Source organism: Sapajus apella, unplaced genomic scaffold (assembly GCF_009761245.1).
Source record: "Sapajus apella isolate SASKATOON/1434 unplaced genomic scaffold, GSC_monkey_1.0 scaffold67, whole genome shotgun sequence".
NCBI classification, from domain to species: Eukaryota; Metazoa; Chordata; class Mammalia; order Primates; family Cebidae; genus Sapajus; species Sapajus apella.
In genome coordinates, this window is record NW_022437007.1 from 10,728,677 (window position 1) to 10,752,658 (window position 23,982).

At 37.8% G+C, this 23,982-nt stretch overlaps 1 protein-coding gene across 1 annotated transcript in view; it reads left to right on the forward strand.

Annotated features, from left to right (window-relative positions):
- DCHS2 (dachsous cadherin-related 2) overlaps nucleotides 1–23,982 on the forward strand; it is a 272,685-nt gene that overhangs the window by 95,825 nt on the left and 152,878 nt on the right. The window contains exon 2 of the mRNA XM_032248619.1: nucleotides 19,181–19,372. Within this exon, the coding sequence (XP_032104510.1) occupies nucleotides 19,181–19,372 (192 nt within the window). The remainder of the gene's footprint in view (nucleotides 1–19,180; nucleotides 19,373–23,982) is intronic.

Here is a 23,982-nt window from a genome sequence, read left to right on the forward strand (position 1 = left end):
CCTCAGCTGATCACGCTCAATTTCTTCTGCTTAACTCAGGGTGCTGTATAACCACAGAAATGACAAATGTTTACCTCGCTCAATTTTCTAACCTATAAAATGGTAATAAAATTTCTTCCCTTGAATAACTCTTCCATTATTTTAAGTCAAATGAGAGCACATTGAATATCATAGCATACTGTTCACACATAAAGACAAGTTGAGTTTTCTTGTGTTTTCTTCCCTCTTCTTACTTAACAACTCCTACTACCATAATTCCTTTTTGTCCTCTGACTCATTCTTTCACCTTCCTTCTCGCTTGCTTTTCTACACTAAGGATATTTGAGGACTTTCCAAGAAACCCACCCTTGAGTTTTATATAATAGTCTTGTAGCTACTTTGCATTGGAAAGAAAATTTGCTTGTGCTTTGAAAATGCTTTAACTCATCGTTTGAATTTGATAACTTTTCAGTTTTACAAATAGAACTTGGTCAATGTGCTGAATCAAAAACCGTGCTGGGCAGTGGAAACTAACATTGAAGGAGATACAGATGGTCATCTCCTTGTAGATCTTATGGGCTGTGGCAGGAGGCAGACCACAGGTGTGATGATGGGGCCATCCAGAAGCCAGGAGGAGAAGTGGGAAGACCTATATCAGGAAGTATTCTTTAAAGACTTTAACCAGAGTTCTTGTTTTAGCCAAGAACCTTCAGCCAAAACAGTATGGAAAATGTGTGTATATGGTCACCACAGAGGCATACACCTGTAGCTGCATGCTAGATTGGCAGAAAAGTTCATCAGATTCTCCAGGTGGAGTATGACCAAGCAGATGTTTAAATAAACAGATCAAATAAAAAGAGTGTTTAAATAAATGGGTTATGAACATTGTGGAAAGACTATGTGGTAAGCATACTTAATGTTGTTATTAATAATGCCCTTAATGATATAAACAGCTAACGTATTTTTACTTCTCTGCACCAGTTGCCAAGCATTGTGTTAGGAGCTTAACGCGTTATCTCATTTAAAACTCAAAATAGCTTCCAGAAGATAGTGGCAGATCTAGTAGTTGCCTGTCCAACAGTCTCACACCCTTTGTCCTTGCTACAGAGTCCCTATTGTTTTTCATCTTTCTCCAAATAGTCACTTTCTAGTTGGCTCTTTCTCAGTCCCTCTACTTGGAGTGAATTGTAATTGACATAAACAAATCATAGTGGTCTAATTTGACTTGCCAAATAATTGGCTAGGGCTGGAAAGGCCATGCAATTTTGAGACTTGAGGGAAACACTGTTGAAAATTTATGAGAAGACTTTTCTTGTTCTAAAATATGGATGCAAGGTAAATATGTTGTTCTTTCCATCTGTGGATATTGTCATTGGCAAGTGATGTATAGCACCAAACAGCAACTTGGCCCAATGTGAGGACCAGGCTAAAGAGGACAAGCCAATGCACCAAGCATAGTCAGGGAATGAAAGGGAGTGAGATATAAAGGACCTAGAATCTTGATAGGATTATTGATCTACTGAATTAACCAGTCTTGGAACTGCCTAACACTTCCCCCTACTCCACACTGCCCAGACTTCTTGACAAATTGGGATAATAAATGTCCTTATTGTTTAAGATGATCCTGTTTGGTTTTCTGTTACTTGTAACTAAGAGAATGGCTAGAGATGAATTATTCCCTTTCTACAAAATTGAAGCACAGAAACGTTAAGTTACCGTCCAAGGTCACATAGCTGCTAAGAGGGAATACCAGAGTCCAAAACCTGTCTGACTCCTGAGGGGAGCCTGGTGCCTGATAATCAGGTGTCATCCCTCTGCACTGACCTTGACATTTTCATTCTTTATGAGCAGAATAGTGCTGATTTAAGGGCATTGCATTTCAAGAATAAAATTTTCTATACAGTGTTGTTAGTCTAGCCTAGAGTAAGATTATTGGTGATTCTGAGTCCTCCCTGGACTGTGGATCCCTCATTAATAATACTCACAAAGCAGCAGAAGAGAAATGTGATGTGTCTTCTCCTAGTCTTCTGGTCTACACTTCCTCTTTACCTGTGATTACAGATTTGAGAGAGAATCTATTCAACGGATGTGTGAAATTTTGGGTTTTGTCAACTCTGTTTTTAACTGTATGATAAATCTTACTTAGATTGATTCCTTGAACTCCTGAGTGTGGATGTGTCTGAGACCAAGAAATTATCCCATATGTGCATCATAAATATTTATATACATAAATGTTATTACTTGATGGTTTGTAGCAGCCTGAGAATAAAGTCACCTTAAGAGGCAATCTTCATTCTTGTAGAGACAGACACCATCAAGACATAATGTAATTAATTCTGGGAGTCCTTTGACATGCTGTTGGGAGTGGTGATTTGGCACATCTTACCCTTCAGGGTCATGGACAAGAGCACGTCCCAGTCAGGTCTGAAACGGTGAAGGAGCGGACTGGTGGGACAGTTCTGTAAGACTGTAGAGTTTAGACTAGCATATGCCATAAGGAAACATTCTATAGGATACCTTGGCAGGAAAAATCCTGCTTTTTAGCTTAAAAGTACCTTTTGGACATAGCCAGAATTTAGGCAGCACTTATGACATCGGGATGTCAAAGACATTGTGAATACACCACCATGAAATACAATATCTGATTAAACTATTACATAAAGAGGATCTTTTTAAAAGAATCATTTTATGATCCCCGTACTGTCTTTGTTTCAACCCCATATGTGTTAAAATATGAGGCCCATTTTTTTCCCCAACAAAAAGGTTTCAAGCCCAATCACTGACTTGGGACATTGAGAGATTAGTTGAATAACCATGTGAATGGGACTTGAATCAACATGTAGAAGTTCTAACTTGCAAGGAATGGGCTTTGCACATAATTCATTTTAGTGGCATGTTTAGAGTTATCTCTTGGTCTCTTCTGGGCTGAAAACATTTCTTAGGTTTAAATTCCTTAGCCAGGTATTAATCATATAGCTGTATGCTTGTAACATCCATTTCTATTGGATACTGTTTGTTAAGTGAATGTGTTTTATTATCCATCTACTTAAAAAATATAATATGAGCTACCAACAAAACTACAGAAAACTCAGTAAGACTAAGATAAAATTAAAGAAATCAGGACGAAAGTCAAGTGTATTAATGAGATGAAATCAGGAAGCCTTAGTACATAGAAGTGGATTATGCAAGATTATGCATGTGTATGAAAGCTACCACAGATTCAATGTAGTGAAAAGACTCATATAGTCTACAAGTTAGAAGCATTCCTAGCTGATCAGGCCAAGTAGCCTTAACTTTCCCTGAGACTAAGGCTTGAGGAAATGTTTTTCCTGTAAGTCGTTATAAAAGGGACACTAAAATGTAATAGGAAGTTCCCTAAATAGTATGTTTACAATAAATATACAGTTCTGTAAAAGCGATCGTATTGGGAGCTGGTATACAAAGCAGTGCAGTCCACACTTCCATAGTTAGATCTATGCGCCCAGCTTTCTGTTTTCCTCCATGAAGCCAAGCTGCTAAAATAAGAATAGGTTTCCAAACCTTAATATTTGCCCATTGTGACTATGACCCTTTTGCAGGTGTCAAAACTAAAGCAGTTAGCTATCGTGCAATCAGTCACAGTCCATATTGGAAATCACAGCCCTTAAAGTTATATTGTGAACTTACTCGCTTTGCCTTCCTTCTCTTTGTCTTTTTCATTAGGATTTTTTTTTCTAAAGCACCCTGTGTTTCCCTTGAGTTTAGAGTGCACCTGTTCATGTTTACATACGGGAATGCATCCTTCCATTGGGAAGACCTCTGTGCATAAACTATGGGTGTTTCTTTGTTTTACAAAATATATACAGGGGAAGTACAGCTAAAAGATAAAAGTCAAATGATTCTGAATTATGATACTCATTCCTAAAATAAAGGGAAATGCTTAAATGTGAATCCTTTGGAAAAAAAACAAAACCAGCTCCCCTCTCTGGACTTCATGGGCATTTCAAGGTATCTTTGTGGGTGGAGTGGGAAGAGGGTGGCCCTTAATAATCACACCATGTGGAAGCTTTTGGTGTATATAAAGAAAATCAGGCTCAGTATTGAACATTGTTTACAAAATGGTATCATTTTATAAGCTAACTTTTCCCATGATTTTACCCCAAGAGAGAACACCTGTTAGTAGTTTGGGGCATGTTATTCAGATTTTTATTTTCTCTGGGAATAGTAACATTTATGTAACTCTGCACAATGGTCTTCTCTCTTGCGTTAGAATATTGGTCAAAAGGAAATGAGCTTCAGCTTTTAACAGGTCAGGGTCATCACGTGGCCCATCGCCTTTATCTCCTGCTGTTCACGTTGGTGGAGTACAGGTGACTGCAGGGAGAACAGTAATTTGTTTTCTTCCTCTGCTGGAAACACACAGAGCCCTCAAAACATTGAAAGTCACCTTTTACTTTGGATTCTTGCAATGCAATCCAATCCATATGGTGTCGAGAGGGTGTTCAGATGTCAGGTGAGGTTGGCTGGCCCAGTTGCGCATTTGCCTTGTTCTTTTGCCTGGACCTTTGTTTTCGTTTGCATATGGCCCCTCTCCTGGAGAAGCACCCCTTTGCCTCAGTCTTTTTAACTCTTCCTCTTCTCCTTCAGCGCCTTGCCTCCTCTTGCAAACCCAACATCAGTGACTCTGTGATCTGCCTGTTTTTAGTTTTGAATGCTTTCTTTGTGCTGCAAGTGGGAAAGTCATGGAGGTATTTCCATATGTGAAGCTGTAGCATAAGGAAAGGGTTCATGCTAGAGACGTGAATTTGGAGCTACTCTCATATAAGAGATATTTAAAATCATGAAGCTGGTTGGGATAACCAAACCAGAGAATGAAGATGGAGAAAAGAAGATGTTTACTCAGCAGTTTAAAAGTACTGATGCCTGTGTATATGAGGCATATGTGAAAATAAATTCCATTGTGAAATCTTAAAGGTAAGAAGAAAAAATAAGATATCAGCGTTTATAAGTCTGTTCCTTCTGCCAAATTACCTATGAGATTCATACTGGCCAAAGAATTTACATCTGAGATTCAGGGAAATAAAACCTTGGAAGAAATACTTAGCTAGGATCCTCTCATGAATTTGTTTGTCATTTAAGGATTTATGGTATTAGACATTGCCAATATCTATGATAGACATTTTGTATTTGTAATCCAAATTCATTTTTGGATGAATAAAACTTTCTGATCATATAGTTTTTTGTGTTTCCAGATACCTGTAAGAATACTATGAAAATATTTGGTCATGGATTGATTTGTTTTTGACATACATTTTTTTCTCTTTATTTTATTATTGTTTGATGATGGAAGGGTAGTACAAATGTATTTGAAAATGATTGTTGTCAGACAACAGTTAGAGAAGCTGTACATGAAAAAGATCATATGAACCAGAACTAAGAGAATTTCACTTGTTACTAACACTGTTAATGCTAATAATAAACAGTTAAAAGAGAACTCGAAAGTCATATAGTTAGAACTTGGGAAAGTAGATGTCATAACTTGTTTTTCAGGTGTATCTTAAAATGAAAGCTAATGTAGACATGTATTTTGGGCTACTGTGTGTACGTGTGTGAGTTATGACTTAGTGACATTAAAGTGAGGTGACTTTTGAACATTGGTATTGAGTCAGTGAGTTACTTATAATTGCTACCAGTATTTCAATCTATTCTTTTGCCACAGGAATAAGAGTATCAACAGCCTAGGTCCGTTCACTGAAATAATTTAATAACTCAAAAGCAAGTAATCAAAAAGATGTTGAAGTGCCAGTCTGTGGATCAGCTACCAGCAACCTAATTTTATGCCATAAATATCAATTAATTATTCTCTTAAAGATGAGTATCTTACCTGTGAAGGAAGACGAGGCCTTATTGAAACAATGTGTTTGGTGGGGATGAACTCTGGGATGAGAGCTCCTGAACAGGCACTCTATCCCTCTAACTTCAACTTCCTTCAATTCCTTTTATCGTAGGTACCTCGGAGAGGTTTTTATTTTGTTCGATTTGTGCATGTGTTTGCGAGAAGGGTCGGGGGTCTTGGAGTTTGATTAGATTTAAAGTCAAAAGGATCTTGGTAAAATAATCATTGGATCCTGTAATAGACATTTTCCATTTTAGATTTTCCAATGAGGAACGTTATTAAAATGAATTTTTTATAAAATATAAAGTCATGATATAAAAAATTTCAGTCAGTGAAAGCATTTTGGCAAGGGCCTGAAGTCAAATAATTTAGGTCCTTTTTCTTTTGAGACAGAGTCTCACTCTGTCACACAGGCTGGAGTGCAGTGGTGCGATCTCAGCTCACTGCAACCTCTGTCTCCCGGGTTCAAGCAATTCTCTGCCTCAGCCTCCCAAGTAGCTGGGATTACTGGTGCCCGCCACCACACCTGGCTAATTTTTTTGTATTTTTAGTAGAGAAAGGATTTCACCATCTCGGCCAGGCTTATCTTGAACTCCTGACCTCATGATCTACCCGCCTCGGCCTTAGGTCCTCTTTTTTTTTAAAAAAAGAAATAATGGCCAAGGGTGGTGGATCACGAGGTCAGGAGTTCGAGACCAGCCTGGTCAATACAGTGAAACCTTGTTTCTACTAAAAATACAAAAATTAGCTGGATGTGGTGGCAGGTGCCTGTAAGCCCAGCTACTCGGGAGGCTGAAGCAGGAGAATCACCTGAACCTGAGATGTGGAGGCTGCAGTGAGCCGGGATTGTGCCACTGCACTCCAGCCTGGGTGACAGAGCTAGAATCTGTCTCAAAGAAAGAAAGAAAGAGGCCGGGCACGGTGGCTCAAGCCTGTAATCCCAGCACTTTGGGAGGCCGAGGTGGGTGGATCACGAGGTCAAGAGATCGAGACCATCCTGGTCATCATGGTGAAACCCCGTCTCTATAAAACTACAAAAAAATTAGCTGGGCATGGTGGTGCGTGCCTGTAATCCCAGCTACTCAGGAGGCTGAGGCAGGAGAATTGCCTGAACCCAGGAGGCGGAGGTTGCGGTGAGCCGAGATCGTGCCCCTGCACCCCCGCCTCGGGAACAAGAACAAAAAACCGCCGCCTCAAAAAAAAAAAAAAAAAAAAAGAAAGAAAGAAAGAATATAGCCTGTGTCTTTAATGTAGGAGTAGAACATAGAACAGCAATAAGTGGTGACTAAACATGCCTATGAGCCCAGCTCAAATACAGAATCTCAAACAAGCCCCTGATACACACTGGACTGAGGTCATTCTGCAGTGATATTCCTGGGCCTGAAGTGTTGACTTTGTTTTTCTAAAGATTTCTTTTTATGCTTTAGATCAGGGGTTGGCAAACCATGGCACATGGGCCAGATTCAGCCTGCTGTCTGTTTTTTTACCACCTGTGAGCTAAGAATGGTTTCTTACATTTTTAAATGGTTGAAAAAAGAGAAATAATATTTCGTGACAAATGAAAATGGCATGAAAGTCAAATGTTGATATGTATGAATAAAATTCTATTAAAACACATCCATTCATTTACTTATTGTCTGTGGTTTTTTCATGCTAAAATGGCAGAGTTGAGTAGTTGTAACAGAGGCTTTATGGCCTGTGCAGCCTAAAATATTTACTCTCCGGCCCTTGCTCACCCCGGGTTTAGAAATCAGTAATGCCTTCAGCCCTGTGACTCCTCCCCATCTGTGCTGTATAGGGTCTTCAAGAACCCAATACTGTGAAGATGCACTCATAATAGTTGAACAGACAGATGGCCAATGCCTATCAAATACAATTTATTTTTACGATTAATATTTTTTGATGCTCATTTTCTTTTTTTGTTTGAAACAGAGTCTCACTCTGTCACCAGGCTAGAGTGCAGTGGCACAATCTCAGCTGACTGCAGCCTCTGCTTCCTGGGTTCAAGCGATTTTCCTGCTCACCCTCCCGAGTAGCTGGGACTACAGGTGTGTGCTGCCACACCCAGCTAATATTTTTTGTATTTTTAGTAGAGACAGGGTTTCACCATGTTGGCCCGGATGGTCTTGATCTCCTGACCTCGTGATCCACCCGCCTTGGCCTCCTAAAGTGCTGGGATTACAGACATGAGCCACCGTGCCAGGCCGCTCATCTTCTCTTTCATAATAATGTTTTCATAAAATTACATTTATTTTTGAAAATTTGGGGAAGAAATGAATGGAATAAAAATATAAAAATCACTTATTCCCCACATTAAATTACTTAATACTTGGCTTATTTCCTTTTAGTTTTAAATTTTATACATTTTTTTTGCAAAAATTGGATTTTTATATGTAAATTTTAGTTGTCTTTTTTCTTACCACAATATTGTGAACATTTTATTGTGCCTTTAAATATACAGTTTTCATGCCTACATTGAATTCTCTTTTATGGATGAATTTTAATTTATTTAACAACTCTTTTCTGATTGGACATTTGGATTTTAGAATAAATAATGCCACACCGTATGTTTTTCATACAAATATCTTTCTATGTATATTCTTAGAAATATGCTAAGAGAGTCAAGGAGATGAATATTTTTAGATTTTGGAGAATGTTTAACATGTATATGTGGTAAACACAAAGTTACTTTTCAGATGGGCTGCAAAAATAAGCATATACTTAATACATCTTCCCACAATGTAATCATTATTTTAATGATTGCCAATTTGGAATGCAAAAGTATTATTTTATTTTTATTGATTTAATTACAAGTGAAGTTGAATATCTTAAATACATTTTTCTATGAATTATCTGTTCATGTCCTTTGGCCATTTGTTTTTACTGAGCAATTTGGATTATTTTTATTTTTAAAGGCCTCTTTCTGTATTAAGCACATTAATATTTTAATATGTATTTGTTGCAGATAGCATACCTAATTTTCCTTTAATTTTTTTGTGTATACTTTTGACATAATGGAGTTTAAGCATTTATGTAGTCAATTTATTGACTTTTTCCTTTGTGATCTGTTTTAATTTTGAAATTCTTCTTTGCTTTGAAATTTCTTTCCAATGTAAGGATCAGCCAAATATTTCTTTATATATTCTTTGTGCTTTAAATGATTTCATTATTTACTTTTAACATATTGGTATAGAATTTATTTTGGTGCGAGATTAACATCTGATTTTTCCTCATGTACTTTGCGAATTTTTCTAGCAATTTATGTGAACAAACCCACATTCTTCAGTGGTTCTCTTTGTCATATGCAGTTTTAGTTTTAGTAGGATCTGTTTCAGGTCTTGCTTTTGTGTTCTATTGATCTATCTGCCAATTCTTTTATTAGATCACACTGTTTTAATTGTTTACTTTGTGACACCTTATGATAGGACATGTTACTTTCCATCCCTCTAAGCCCCATTGGTCTCCTTTCACAAAATTTCCTTAGACTGCTTTTTTGAGGTGGGGAGAAAGGACAATAATTAAGTAGTAGGATTTGTGATTCCTTAAACTCATTCTTCAATTAAGCCAATTAAAAACATGTTATTCTAACAACTTTTTTGGACTGTAAAGTGAGGATATATATTCAGCTTATTCATCTAATAGCTGTGTGAGTCTCTCTGAATATACATTTTAAAAGATAATACCTTTTAAAAGATGTTCTGTTTCCAACATCTTAGCAGTTTCACATGCCTTGAGATAGTTTTCTTTCTTCCTTTCCTTCCTTTCCTTCCTTCCTTCCTTCCTTCCTTCCTTCCTTCCTTCCTTCCTTCCTTCCTTCCTTCCTTTTTCTTTCTTTCCTCCCTTCCCTTCTTCCCTTCCCTTCCCTTCCCTTCCTTCCTTTCTCTCTCTCTCTTTCTCCTTCCTTCCTTCCTTCCCCCCTTCCTCCCCTTCCTCCCCTTCCCCCTTCCTCCCCTTCCTCCCCTTCCCTTCCCTTCCCTTTCTCCCTCCTCCCCTCCCTTTCTTCCTCCTTTTCTTCCCTTCCTTCCCTCTTTCCCTCCCTCCTTCCCCCTTCCTTCCTTCCTTCCTTCCTTCCTTCCTTCCTTTCCTTTCCTTTCCTTTCCTTTCCTTTCCTGTCCTTTCCTTCCTTTCCTTTCCCTCCCTCCCTCCCTCCCTCTCTCTCTCTCTTTCTTTCTTTCATCTTTCTTTCTCTTTCTTTCTTTCACCTTTCTTTCTCTTTCTTTCTTTCTTTCTTTTTCTTTCTTTCTTTCTTTCTTTTTCTTTCGTCTAGCTGATTTTAGTTGTAGCATTTTAGTGGCTTTGAAAAAGTATTATGGATCTTATTCTATGATGATGTAGCTTCACTAGTAGATTGTGTTTTATGAGTAAAAAAATGATTCCTCAATGAGTGTTCAATGAGTGTCATGAAACATCTTGTTCGTATATATTTCCTCTGAAGAGCAATTAGAGAGAATAGTCATGAAGGCTATTTATTAAACGTGCTTGTATCCTATACATGGTATTAGGTTCATTAATTCATGTAACAAACATTTCTAGCACTTTAGTATAAAGTAGCCACCAGTGCTGTGGCTGCTGGCGATGCAGCAGGGGTGGTTAGGGGTGGGGCAAGATCAGCGTAACGTTTGTCCCAAAGCTTAAATTTCAGTGGGGAAGACATGTTATTATCTATGTACAAATAAATAAAAATATATAATGCAATATAACATGGAGGTAAGTTCTCTGAAGAAAGCAAAACAGGGTTAAGAAAAAAAGGGTGAGACAGAGTTAAAGTGACACTCTTGACTACAGCATCAAGCAAGGCCTGTGTGATTAGGTGTAAGAAGAGTACAGAGACCTGAGCATGTTGTACTGAAGGCTGGAGGAAAGGCCTTGCTGGCACAGAGAACACCAAGTACAGTGGCCCTACGGTGGGAACAAGCCAGTGTTTTCCAGGACTGTGGAGGAGACTGGTGTGTCTACAGGGGAGTGAGGGAGTCAGAGAGGAGTGGGGGATGAGATCAGAGAGTATCCAGGGGTCAGATTAAAGAGTTGGATTATGTTGGGTAGGATTGGAAGCTGTTGGAAGATTCTGAGCAAGGGAGTAATAGGATTTGGTGTCATTTGAAACAGTATCTCTCTGACTCCATGTAGCAGAAAGTGAATAGTGATATTGTTCACTAAAACTATTGGGAGGGTAGCAGATGTGGGGTGCAGTTAGGTGGGAATGAGGAGTTGCCTTTGAGCAGGTTGCATTTGAAATGCTAATTAGCCACTTGAGAGGAGGTGTGAGGTGTGAGTTGGCATAGGAGGATGCAGAGTCTGGAACCCAGACAGAGATTCAAAATCGGGAGTCATTGGCACAGAGACTGGTGTAGTGCTGCGGGCTGGTCAGAGCACTCGGGGAGTGTGTTAATTTCCTAGGGCTGCAAGAACAAATTACCAAGAATATGGTGGCTGAAGACAGTAGAAATAATCCTTTCTCACGGTTCTGGAGACTAGAAGTCTGCAGTCCAGCAGGGCTTTGCTCCTTCTAGGAGCTCTGGGGACAATCTTTTTTTTTTTTTCTTTTGAGATGGAGTCTTCCTCTGTTGCCCAGGCTAGAGTCCAGTGGCATGATCTTGGCTCACTGCAGCCTCCACTTCCCAGGTTCAAGAGATTCTCCTGCTTCAGACTCCTAAGTAATTGGGATTATAGGTGCCCACTGCCACATCCAGCTAGTTTTTATACTTTTAGAAGAGATAGGGTTTCACCATGTTGGCCAGGCTGGTCTTGAACTCCTGACCTCAAGTGATCCACCCATCTCAGCCTCCCAAAGTGCTGAGATTACAGGTGTGAGCCACCACGCTTGACCACAATCCATTCTTTATCTCTTCCAGCTTCTGGTGGCTGTTGGTGTTCCTTGACTTGTGGCCACATCACTTCACTCTCTGCCTCTGTGGTCACATTGCCTCCTCCTCTTCTGTTGCACAGACCTTCCTCTACTAACTCTTGTAAGGACATTTCTTGGATTTAGGACCCATCCAGATAAGCAAAGATAAGATTCTCCTCTCAAAATCCTCAACTTAGTTGTGTCTGTTGCCATATAAGGTAGTAGTCACTCCATTATCAAATAGGAGAATGGTTACAGGTTCTGGGGATTAGAATATTGACAGAGCTTTTTGGGAGCCGACATTCAGTCCCTTACAAGCACTTAGTGTGGACTGACAAGAGGTAGTCTCAAGACCAAGCTCTGGGGTGCTATGGTGTTCAGAAGCCAGGAAGAGAACACAAAGCCAGTGAAGGAAACTGAGGTGAGGTCAGTAAGGTGGTGCGGGAGGAGGAGGGCCATAACATGGTGCCTGACAAAGGATGTGTTTCAATAATAAGGCAATGACTAGCTGTGTAAAAGGCTGCCAAATGATTCAAAGAATAAGGATCAAGCCTCAATCATTAGACTTTGGAACTTGGTGAACTTGCCAAGCGGTGTTCAGAGAGTGGCATACTTGCATTAGTTGTGGTCCCCAGTGCTGAATCCAAGTTCCCCTGGAATATTATAGTCCTATTTCAGCTGTAAGATCAGGGGTTGACCAGTGCCTCAAATGTAAAACATTATTTAATGATTTTTTTCTTCTTTTCTATTTTAAGTTCTGTGTGTGTGTGTGTGTGTGTGTGTGTGTGTGTGTGTGTGTGTGTTGTGTTAAGAACTTTGTTTCTTCAAACAAATTGTTATATGCTTGTGGGTAGAAAAATGGGAAATTGTAATAAGAAAAAATTAAAGTGGGTTATTTAATTTTAAATTTCATCTCAAGTGCTGCCATTTTTTTCCCCTAGAACACGTGTTTTATTGCTCTTTTTTATTGGGCTCTGAGACCTTTTTATTTTTTTTCACAACTTTTGCTGAGTTAAGTATACAGTTGCTTAGGAGTAGATAGAAGAAATATGACCAACACTGTCACATAATGCCTTTTGGGTGGGGTCTGGTCTGACTGATATAAATGGGTGGGCAGGTGGCCTGCCACAAGGCTGACCATTGATGTTGAAGAGGAGGAAGCCCCGCCCACATAAAAGGGGGCTCTCTTGATGAGGGGAGATGCAAGCAGATCCATTTCACTTATAGAACATCCAGAAGCCATGGAAACCTGCCTTGAAGGGCCAGCGATTTCAATTTTTCTCCTGCGTTTGTGACATATTCATTGGGAGGAATTCTTACCTAGATGTTAATATGTAGGAAGTAATAAAAATTATTTGCATTTTACTTTATTTTTTGTAATTTCACCCTTTATTTTAGATTCAAGTGTTACCATGTGCAGGTTTGTTATGTGAGTGTATTGCGTGATGCTGAATTTTGGGGTACAATTGATCCCATCACCCAGGTAGTGAGCATTGTAACCGATGGATAGATTTTCAACCCTCTCCCACCCTTCCCCTTTAAGTAGTCTCCTGTGTCTATTGTCCCCATCTTTATACCCATGTGTACATAATGTTTAGCTCCCACTTATGAGTGAGAACATTCAGTACTTGGTTTTCTGTTCCTGTGTTAATTCTCTTAGGATAATGGCAGCCAGCTGCATTCATGTTTCTGCAAAGGACATGATATTGTTCTTTTTTTATGGCTGTGAAGCGTTCCATAGTGTATATGTTCCACATTTTCTTTGTCTAATCCACCATTGATGGGTGCCTAGGTTGATTCTTTGTTTTTGCTGGTGTGAATAGTGCTGTTATGAACGTACAAGTGTGTGTGTCTTTTTGGTAGAATGATTTATTTTCTTTTGGATATTTACTCAGTAATTGGATTATTGGGTTGAGTGGTAGTTCTTTAAGAAATCTTCAAACTTCTTTCCACAGTGGCTGAACTAATTTGCATTCTAACCAACAGTGTATAAGTGTCCCCTTTTCTCAGCCTCATCCGCATCTGTTAGTTTTTGACTTTTCAATGAAAGCTATTCTGACTGGTGTGAGATGGCATGTCATTGTGGTATTGATTTGCATTTCTCTGATGATTAGTGACATTGAGCAATTTTTTCCGTATGTGTATTGGCTGTTTGTGTGTCTTCTTTTGAGAAGTGTCTGTTAATGTCTTTTGCCCACTTTTTAATGGTTTTTTTGTTTTTTGCTGGTTGAATTATTTAAGTTCCTTATAGATTCTGGATATTAGACCTTTGTCAGATGCATAGTTTGTGAAGATTTTCTCCCATTCTGTGGGTTGTCTGTTTACTCTGTTAAAAGTTTCTTATACTGTGCAGAAGCTCTTTAGAAAATTAGGTCCCACTTGTCAATTTTTGTTTTGGTTGCAGTTGCTTTTGAGGACTTAGTCATAAATTCTTTGCCAAGGCCAATGTCCTGAATGCGGTTCCTCGATTTTCTTCTGGGATTCTTATACTTTGAGGCCTTACATTTACACATTTAATCCATTTAAATATTTGTACACGGTGGATTATTGTGTATTAAAATTAAAAGTCATCCAGTTGAAATTAAAATTCCTGTAATTTTTGTATATGGTGAAAGGTAGGGATCCAGTTTCAATCTTCTGCATATGGTTAGCCAGCTATTCCAGCACCATATGTTGAATAGGGAGTCCTTTCCTCGTTGCGTATTCAACTTTGTCGAAGATCAGATGGCTGTAGGTATGATGCTTTATTTCTGGGTTCTCTAGTTTGTTCCATTGGTCTCTTCCTGTTTTTGTAACAGTACCATGTTGTTTTGGTTACCATAGCCCTATAGTCTAATTTGAAGTTGGGTGATGCAATGCCTCCAGCTTTCTTCTTTTTGTTTAGGATTATTTTGGCTATTTGAGCTCTTTTTTGGTTCCATATGAATTTTAGAATACTTTTTTTAGAATTCTTTGAAAAATGACATTGGTAGTTTGATAGGAATAGCATTGACTCTATAGCTTGCTTTGGACAGTCTGGCCAATTTAACAATATTGATTTTTCTGATCCATGAGCATGGAATATTTTTCCAATTGTTTGTGTCATCAATGATTTCTTTCAGCAGTGTTTTGTAGTTTTCCTCGTAGAGGTCTTTTACCTCCTTGGTTAGATTTATTCCTAGATATTTTACTTTTTGGTGGCTATTGTAAATGGGAATGTGTTCTTGATTTCGCTCACAGTTTGAACAGTATTGCTGTATAGGAATGCTACTGATTTTTGTACATTGGTTTTGTATCCTGAAGCTTTACTGAAGTTGTTTATCAGTTCCAGGAGCTTTTTGGCAATCTTTTGAATTCTCTAGGTATAGAATTATATTGTCAGTAAAGAGAGATCATTTGGCTTCTTGTTCTATTTGGATGCCTTTTATTTCTTTCTTTTGCCTGATTGCTCTGGCTAGGACTTCCAGTACTATGTTGAATAGGAGTGGTGAGAGTGCATCCTTGTGTGATAAAAATTATTTAAATCTCAGAAAGCTAATATTGGAATTGGGGGATTTAAATATTATATTGATATTTTGCATTTTTATAACGTTTCCATTAAACTTGTGAAAGATAAGACTCAGGGAGAACAGTTCTGAGTTGGTAGAAATTTACAGTAAAATGTATCAGATTCACCTCTGTTTAAAACAGGTAAATTGAGATTGGGATGAAGAACATAGGAATGTTACTGAGAGTGCTGTAATGTGGCTCAGTAAGTAGACGGAGGGTTAAAATCCTCCTGAGATCTTCTCTTGGTGCTCAATCACCACCATGAGACTGCGATAATTGAGTTTGGCCAGGTGCCTCTTGCTTCAATTTATGTAACCATCTCTGGAGAAAGGACCCACGGAGCTTATTAACTGAGCACGATTCCTCTTGAAGTTTTGACAGAGCCATTTCCATTTTCTATTATTCAGTTTGCCTAAATTTTGCATGTCAGTCAATGGATATTGAAAAATGTAAATTTTAGAAACATGTCAAATTCTAGGCATTCAAGACCCGATATTAATCCTAGGCATTCAAAACCCAATAGGTGGGATATGTTGTTTGGGAATTCTAGGTCAATATTTTTAGGTATTTGGTCACAACCAGGAGAAAAACATTCTTATTTTTATGATTCTGAAACTCAGAATATGAACTGCTAACATAAATTGAGATCAATGTTCTTATCCTACTCTTGATTCCTTATATTTTGCTTTGCCAAAAGTTTAGATGAAAAAAAGATCTTGAAAGTGGAAATAAGGGAATTTGTTTTATATAAGCTGAATCACTTATTAATATATACTATTAAATGCTAAGAATTAACTTTATAATTTAAAAGTTCATTGTACATGTCTTTCAATGAAGCCAAAGTTATTGAGAATACCATATGGTTTTAGAAGATATATTTGGTGTCTTCAGGAACTTGAAACTTCTAAATTATTAACAGCTGTCAGAATAGAATAGACCAAATATATTTGGAGTTTAGTTCTTTGCAGTGGGGAAATTTGTGGATTTTCTGCTTTAGCCTAGCTGATGAGAAGAATCACAATATGAGAAGAATTGATGAGAAGAACGCATAAGTATGTTAGATGGTTGCACAGGATGAACAGTTTTGCTACAGAATATGAGACAGATGAGAGGGAGGATAAATTTAAAGGCTGTATCATCAATTTAAAAATTAGACAATTAAAACGGGAAAATAACACTGCCAATTGGTAAGAGTTTCATTATGCCCAGGGATTCTCAATCTAGGCACTGCTATCATTTTGGGCCAGATAATTCTTTGTTGTGAAGTGTATCTTATGCATTGCAGGATGTTATATAATACATTGTAGCAGCATCTCTGGCACTAACCCATTAAATGACAATAGAAACCTTTCTCCAGTTGTGACAACCAGGAATGTCTCTAGATATACTAAATGTCTTCTTGCGGGACAAACTTGTCCCTAGTTGAGAACCACTAAGCTAGACTACTTCAAAATAGTTTCAAAAGTCACATTCTAATTATATGCTCAAGATAGAATAGGGTGAAGGAGCAGGTTTATTGAGAATTTTGTTGAACATGTTGGCAGGATAAGGCTTTATTTGGGAAGTACTGTAATTAAGGTGTAGATCCTCCATGTATATTGTATTGATGAAAGGCTAATTATTTTGTTTTCAGTGTAGAGTTAAATACATATAATAGGAGCACAAATATTATAGGTGACGAGATTGTCTTTTATTTTTGCCTCCCTCCTAAAAGCCTTACAAATATATATAGGACAGCCAGAGTTATTTTCCAAAACTAAATCTATAGTAGGGTGGCATTGGGTAGCCATTTCTGGGTATAACTTCACACTTGCTTCAGTTTCACTACCTCTGCTTAGAGACCTACATAATCTCATGTGCCTGTCTTCATATATTCTACATTACATGACATGTGTGGCAGAGACTGTTTGTGTGCACCAAATATCCTTAGGCTTCTCTTCTTTGCTCAGCCTCCCTTGTAGCTAAGCTGGGGACACATAACTAGTTCTGCCCAAGGGAATGTGAGCTGAGCACAACTTCTGGACTGAGGAAATTAAAAGCCAGAATGCCTCTTCCATCTCTCTCCTCTTCTATCAGAGTGACTTTGGGGACCTTGTCCATATGTGTTCTTGTGAACCAAAGAAGTATAGCTGCTTCTTTACATCTTTTTTTTTTTTTTTTTCATTTTATCTGTTTTCTCTTCTCTTTTTCTGTGATGTCCCTTAATGGGAAGTTGGACTTTCTGAATTGATGTGCTTAATTCTCTTTTATTTCCAATTGTCGTCACTTTCTCTATATTTCTGCTTTCTAGAACCCAGTTGGAACTGGATCACATGGAATAGAAGGTTCAGCTAAGACTTGAGAGCATAGGTGCCACTACTAGTTGCCTTTCTTCATGTTAATGATATGGTGAGAAACAGGTACTTGGGGTAAACAGTTACTTGGAATGGTGCTGCACATAACCTAGCACATGCATCTGAAGAAGGTCAGGAGATTTGGGAGCTGATTTTTCAATAAATAAAAGATTAAATGACAAGGTCTCAGACTTGGGAGGCAGCATATAGATCGCGGTCATTAGAGCATGCCCTCTGCTGCCAATTGCCTGGATATGAATCTCAGTTTTGACACTTATTCATTATGTGACATTTGGCCAGTTACATAAACTCTCTGAGCCTGACTTGTCTGATCCGAAGAATGAATATTAGTACCTGTAGGTTGTAAGTATGTAATGTATTTTAAGCACTTATAAGAGTACCTGTTTTGTAGCATAGAATCCTTCTTTCCTTCCTTCCTTCCTTCCCTCCTTTGCTTCCTTTTCTTTCCCTCCTTCCCTCTCTCCCACCCTTTCTTCCGTCCTTCCTCCCTTCCTTCCTTCTTTTCTTCCTTCCTTCCCTCCTTTCCTTCCTTTTTCCTTCTTTCCCTCCTTTTCTTCCTTCCTTCCCTTACCTTCTCCTTCCCTCCTTCCTTCCTTCCTTCCCTCCCTCCCTCCCTCTCTTCCACCATTCCTTTCTATATTTCCTTAAAGTGCTTCTTTTATTGTAAGTGCTATGTAGATGTACTGTTAATTGGGTTGTAAATTAAAAGCATTATCTATCATGAGCTTATGAGCTCAAGAATTTTTTGAGTTTTATAGAGCCTGTTGTATTTCTCACTATATACTCCCACAGTTAGTATAAATAAGTTAAGTGCTTTCATCATTTTACTTGCTTCATCTTTTCTACCAGACACAGGACTGCTGGTAACATAAGTGGTACTTAACTGCAAAAGAAGAAGGTGCCCTTTCCTCTGGGCATGTCAATGATTGTGCCTGTTTGGCAGGCACAGCATGGGCTGTATTTCATTCCCTGTGTGCCTACAGGCACCTGCAGACTGAATGCTACTCCAATGTGCAGGGCCCTGACTGGGACATTACTCCCAAAAGGAAAGCTGGCCAGGGAGACTCTAGTCTCACATTCCACGGTGAATTCTCTCACTGGGATTGGGTTTCTAGGAATAGTAGCATTTACTGTCTTGATTTCTTTGCCCTCCCCTTGCTGCTCTCAAAGGTGGGAAGTATCAAGCCTATGACTCGAAGGCCTAGGTATGAGAGGGAATCAACAGATTGGTTGTCAAATCCTTAACTCGATGAGGATTTTTAAATCTTTAGGATTCGATGAGATTAGTTAGGTGTAGTGAATGAAATAAGAAGACAAAAGAACACAGGGCTGAGCCCTAAGGACCTTAAACCTTCAGAGATCATCTGAAAAGATGGGAGTGGGCAAAAGAGATTGAAAAGGAGAACTCACAAAGAAAAGAGGAAAGTGGGGGGGATTATCACAGAAGGTAAGTGAGGAAAGAGGTAGAAAACCAAAGACTAGGCTTTGTGAATAGCTATGAGGGTTATGTGGTTGTACAAATTAGTGTAATAGTTCATGACTAACTAAAAAGTAATGCTAGCATTTCTGTTTCCTCCTGATCACCCTCCTGTCTTATAGGTGACAGCCTCCGATGCAGATTCAGGACTCTATGGCTTTATTGAGTATTCTCTTTATGATGGATTCCTGAGCTATGAAGCACCTCAGGCATTTCGAATCGACCCTCATAATGGGCAAATATGTGTTTCTCAAGATATCGACAGGGAAAGAGATCCAGCTACCTATGATCTCCTGGTGAAAGCTACGGACGGGGTAAGATTTTATGTATGAAGTCTGTTTTAAACATAATCACAAGTGAGCCACTGTGTATACATCCCAAAGGACCTATGATTACCAACAATTCGCTAATTTTGTTGCATGTGGCACTACCTCTTTCCTTTGCTGGAGTTTTTTGAAGCAAATATCAAGCATATCATTTCACCCACAAATAATTCAATAGTATCTTTAAAAAATAATGACTTCAAAAAAACGGAACTAGAAAACATTAGCAAATAATACTTTAATGATATCTAATATCTTTTCTATGTTAAATTTTCTCGATTATCTAAACATGTCTTTTATAGTTGATTTCTTTGAATGAGGATCCAAATAAGTTCACAAATTGATTTGATTGATATATTCTTTAAGTTTCCATCTATTACAGTGAGGCCTCTTACCTTTTCTACTATGGCCTTTTTAAAAACCAAATCATTTGTTCTGTAAATTTTCCACATGCTAAATGTGGCTGATTACATCCTTGGGATTCATTTACCGTGTTCCTCTATTCCCTCTATTTCCTATGAACCAACATTAAAGATAGAGAGCTGATTGTTTTCAGATTCATTTAGGTGATGCCATGTGCTTCTTATTGCATCAGCAGACATATGCCATTATTTTATTAGACGCTGAAAAATGGTAACTTTTGAATTCTATTATTCCTTTTGCGTTGATTATCTGGAATTCTTTTTTTGTTGTTTTATTTATTTTATTTGTTTGTTTATTTTTTAATTTAATTTTATTTTATTGCATTTTAGGTTCTGGGGTACACGTGAAGAACATGCAAGATTATTGCATAGGTACACACGTGGCAGTGTGATTTGCTGCCTTCCTCCCCATCACCTATATCTGGCATTTCTCCCCATGCTATCTCTCCCCAACTCCCCACCCCCGACTGTCCCTCCCCTATTTCTTCCCAACAGACCCCAGTGTGTGATGCTCCCCTCCCTGTGTCCATGTGTTCTCATTGTTCAACACCCACCTATGAGTGAGAACATGCGGTGTTTGATTTTCTGCTCTTGTGTCAGTTTGCTGAGAATGATGGTTTCCATGTTCATCCATGTCCCTACAAAGGACACAAACTCATCGTTTTTGTTGGCTGCATAATATTCCATGGTGTATATGTGCCACATTTTCCCTGTCCAGTCTATCATTGATGGGCATTTGGGTTGGTTACAGGTCTTTGCAATTGTAAATGGTGATGCAATGAAGATTTGTATGCACATGTCCTTATAGTAGAATGATTTATAATCCTTTGGATATATACCCAGTAATGGGATTGCTGGGTCAAATGGAATTTCTATTTCTAGGTCCTTGAGGAATCGCCACACTGTCTTCCACAATGGTTGAACTAATTTACACTCCCACCAACAGTGTAAAAGTGTTCCTGTTTCTCCACATCCTCTCCAGCATCTGTTGTCTCCAGATTTTTTAATGATCGCCATTCTAACTGGTGTGAGATGGTATCTCAATGTAGTTTTTATTTGCATTTCTCTGATGACCAGTGATGATGAGCATTTTTTCATATGTTTGTTGACCTCATGTATGTCTTCTTTTGTAAAGTATCTGTTCATATCCTTCGCCCACTTTTGAATGGGCTTGTTAGTTTTTTTCTTGTAAATCTGTTTTAGTTCTTTGTAAATTCTGGATATCAGCCCTTTGTCAGATGGGTAAACTGCAAAAATTTTTTCCCGTTCTGTTGGTTGCTGATTCACTCTAATGACTGTTTCTTTTGCTGTGCAGAAGCTGTGAAGTTTGATTAGGTCCCATTTGTCTATTTTGGCTTTTGTTGCGGATGCTTTTGGTGTTTTGGTCATGAAGTCCTTGCCTACGCCTATGTCCCGAATGGTTTTGCCTAGATTTTCTTCTAGGGTTTTTATGGCGATCTGGAATTCTTTAACTAAGGAAAATGTTCTCACAGCAACTATTTGATTACTCTTTAGTATAATTTATATGGGAAATGTGGGATAAGACTTGATTGTTTTTATTTTAGCAATTGTTTTGAATAGTAACTTGGTGTCTTAATCGTCTCCAAAGGTAAATAATAAGTTTTTTCCTAGTTTGAATATAAATTCCTGGATTTTAAAAAATTTGATGTATTTCAATACATTGTTGACCTTATCCTTTCTGGTGTTCTAATTGACCCATTCTTGATTCAGTGAAGGCACCTTCATTTTGATTCCTATGTCTTTTTTGTTGTTGTTAAACTTTCAAACTGACATATGAAATGCATACAGAGAGCTGCACAAATTATAAGTGTATAGCTCAATGGATTTTTGTAAAATGAACAGACCCATAAAAGCAAACAAGAAAACATGACCAGAACCCAGAAGCCCCCTCTTTGCCTCTTGTTGCAACTGTCCTCCCTCCTTGCCCCACCCCACATCCTTGCCTCCCTCCATCTCCCCACTGTCCTCCCTCCATCCCCCCACCCCACATACTTCAAGCATTAGTACGCCAATTTTTTTTTCAGCTTTCAGTGAATCAAATCATACAGTATGTGTTTCTATTGAGTTTCTTTTGCTGAACATTTGTTAGGATCACTTATAAAGTTGTGTATAACAATAGTTTACTCATTCTTATTGGTTTATAGTATGTCTTTATATGAATATATAATAATTTTAATCTATTTTGTAATTTAATATATCCATTTTAGGCTATGCTTCTTTTAACATTCTTATATGTGCAATATATTGGACAAATGTAAGCATTTCTCTTGAGTATATACTTAGGAGTAGAATTGCACTCCTACCAGTAAGGTATGAAAGTTTTATTTGCTACACATTCTCATTAACATTTCATATTTAATGCCTTTTCTATTATAGCAATACTAGTACTTACATAATGATATATCTCATTGGGGTTTTACTTTGTATTTCTTTGATACCTAATGAGCTGAGTTTTTTTCATGTTTATTGCTATTTGTATAATTTGTTTTGTGAAGTGTCTATTCTTCACAAGAAGAAAATCCTTTACTCATTTTCTGCTGTTATTGTTGAATCTTTTTCTTACTGAGTTGCATGAGTTCTTTACATTTTTGGCCTGAAAGTCCTTTGTTGGATATATTTATTGCATATATTTTTCTCCCATTCTGTGGCTGGCCTTTTCTATCCTTGTAATAGAGCTTAGTAGTTTCTCAGTTTGTTTCCATTTATAGCTAGTGATTTTTGTGTTCTTTTAAGAAATATTTGCTTATCTTAGGGATATGAAGGTGTTCTCTTATTGTATTCTTTCAAAACTTTTTTGTTTTACCTTTCATACTTACTTTTTTTCAATCTAGCAGGAAGAAGTTTTGTTATTTTTTCCCTACGGTTAACCCAGCACCACTTACTGAAATGGTTATTCTCAGCTTTACCTATTTATTCACCTTAGTGCTAGCAACATCTCTCTGAATTATTTTAGCTTTATCATAGGTCACCTTATTGTATATTCTTTTAGCTTTGTCTTAACATAAGATTGTCTTGACTATTCTTGACCATTTACATTTCCAAATGCTGTTTAGAAACATCATGTTCAATTTTCATTTTTTACAGCAAAGGTAGCCTATTATACACACTGTTCTGCACTTTGATTTTTTTTTTTTCACTTATTTTATTTTGGAGACTTTACTTATGTTTTTCACTTATACATTTTGGAGACTTTCATTGTTTCTTTTTTATTTGCTTACCACTCCTTTATATAGACAGATCCTGCTAACACCTCTCTGGTCTAATCTTTCTCTTTTGAAATTAGTGAGATATTTCACCTATTTAAGCCATAAATTTTTTGGAAATAATGAGTCTAAATATATTTATTGCAAGTAAACACATACAAACGAGCATTAAAGTAAAGCCCTTTATATTCAATACTATACCCATGATATATTTGGTTAGATTTTTGCCAATACCTTAACAGGTGGTGTCAGGAATTCCTGGTTCTATGTAAGAAAATATGTAGGAAACAAAAAATAGAAGTAAACAAAATTTACATTAATTCAAGTCTATGTAGTTATTTGAAGCTCAATAGATACACACCAAAATATTAATTCAAGGTTTTAGAAATGTATTCTTGATAGATTTTGAGATAATTATATAATGCCATCCGAGAATTGAAAAATGAGTTTAAATAAACTATTATCATGTAAACCACCATAAAGAATTAGTTATGTCTTCCAGGCTACCATCTGCTGTCCACTGTGATCTAAATGAGCCCCTGTTGATTTGACTTGCTCCCAGGTCCTGCTAGACAGGTGTAAGACAGAGATCCTTGTAGTGGTAGAACTGCTGTCCATCAGGAGAAGCAAGCTCCCCTGCAAATACTCATAACCTGTCTGTCACCTCAATGCTCCACCCAGCCTGGAGAGCATAGTGCCCCAGAAGTGCATTAGGAATTTTGACTTTAACTCAGGTGTCCTTTCTGGTATTATAGATACAGATGTTGTTAATAAGCACGTTTTTGGCCATTAAAATATTCACCTCCAAAAAGGATCAATTCGTTGTTTTCAGAATGAGCAGAGAATGACACATTTAGCCTTGGTGAAGGTGAGGAACATGATGTTTCTACACTCTGAGTCTTTTTAACATCTGGTGTCTGGTAATGGGTTATCAGAGCTTCGAGGTCTCCTTTTC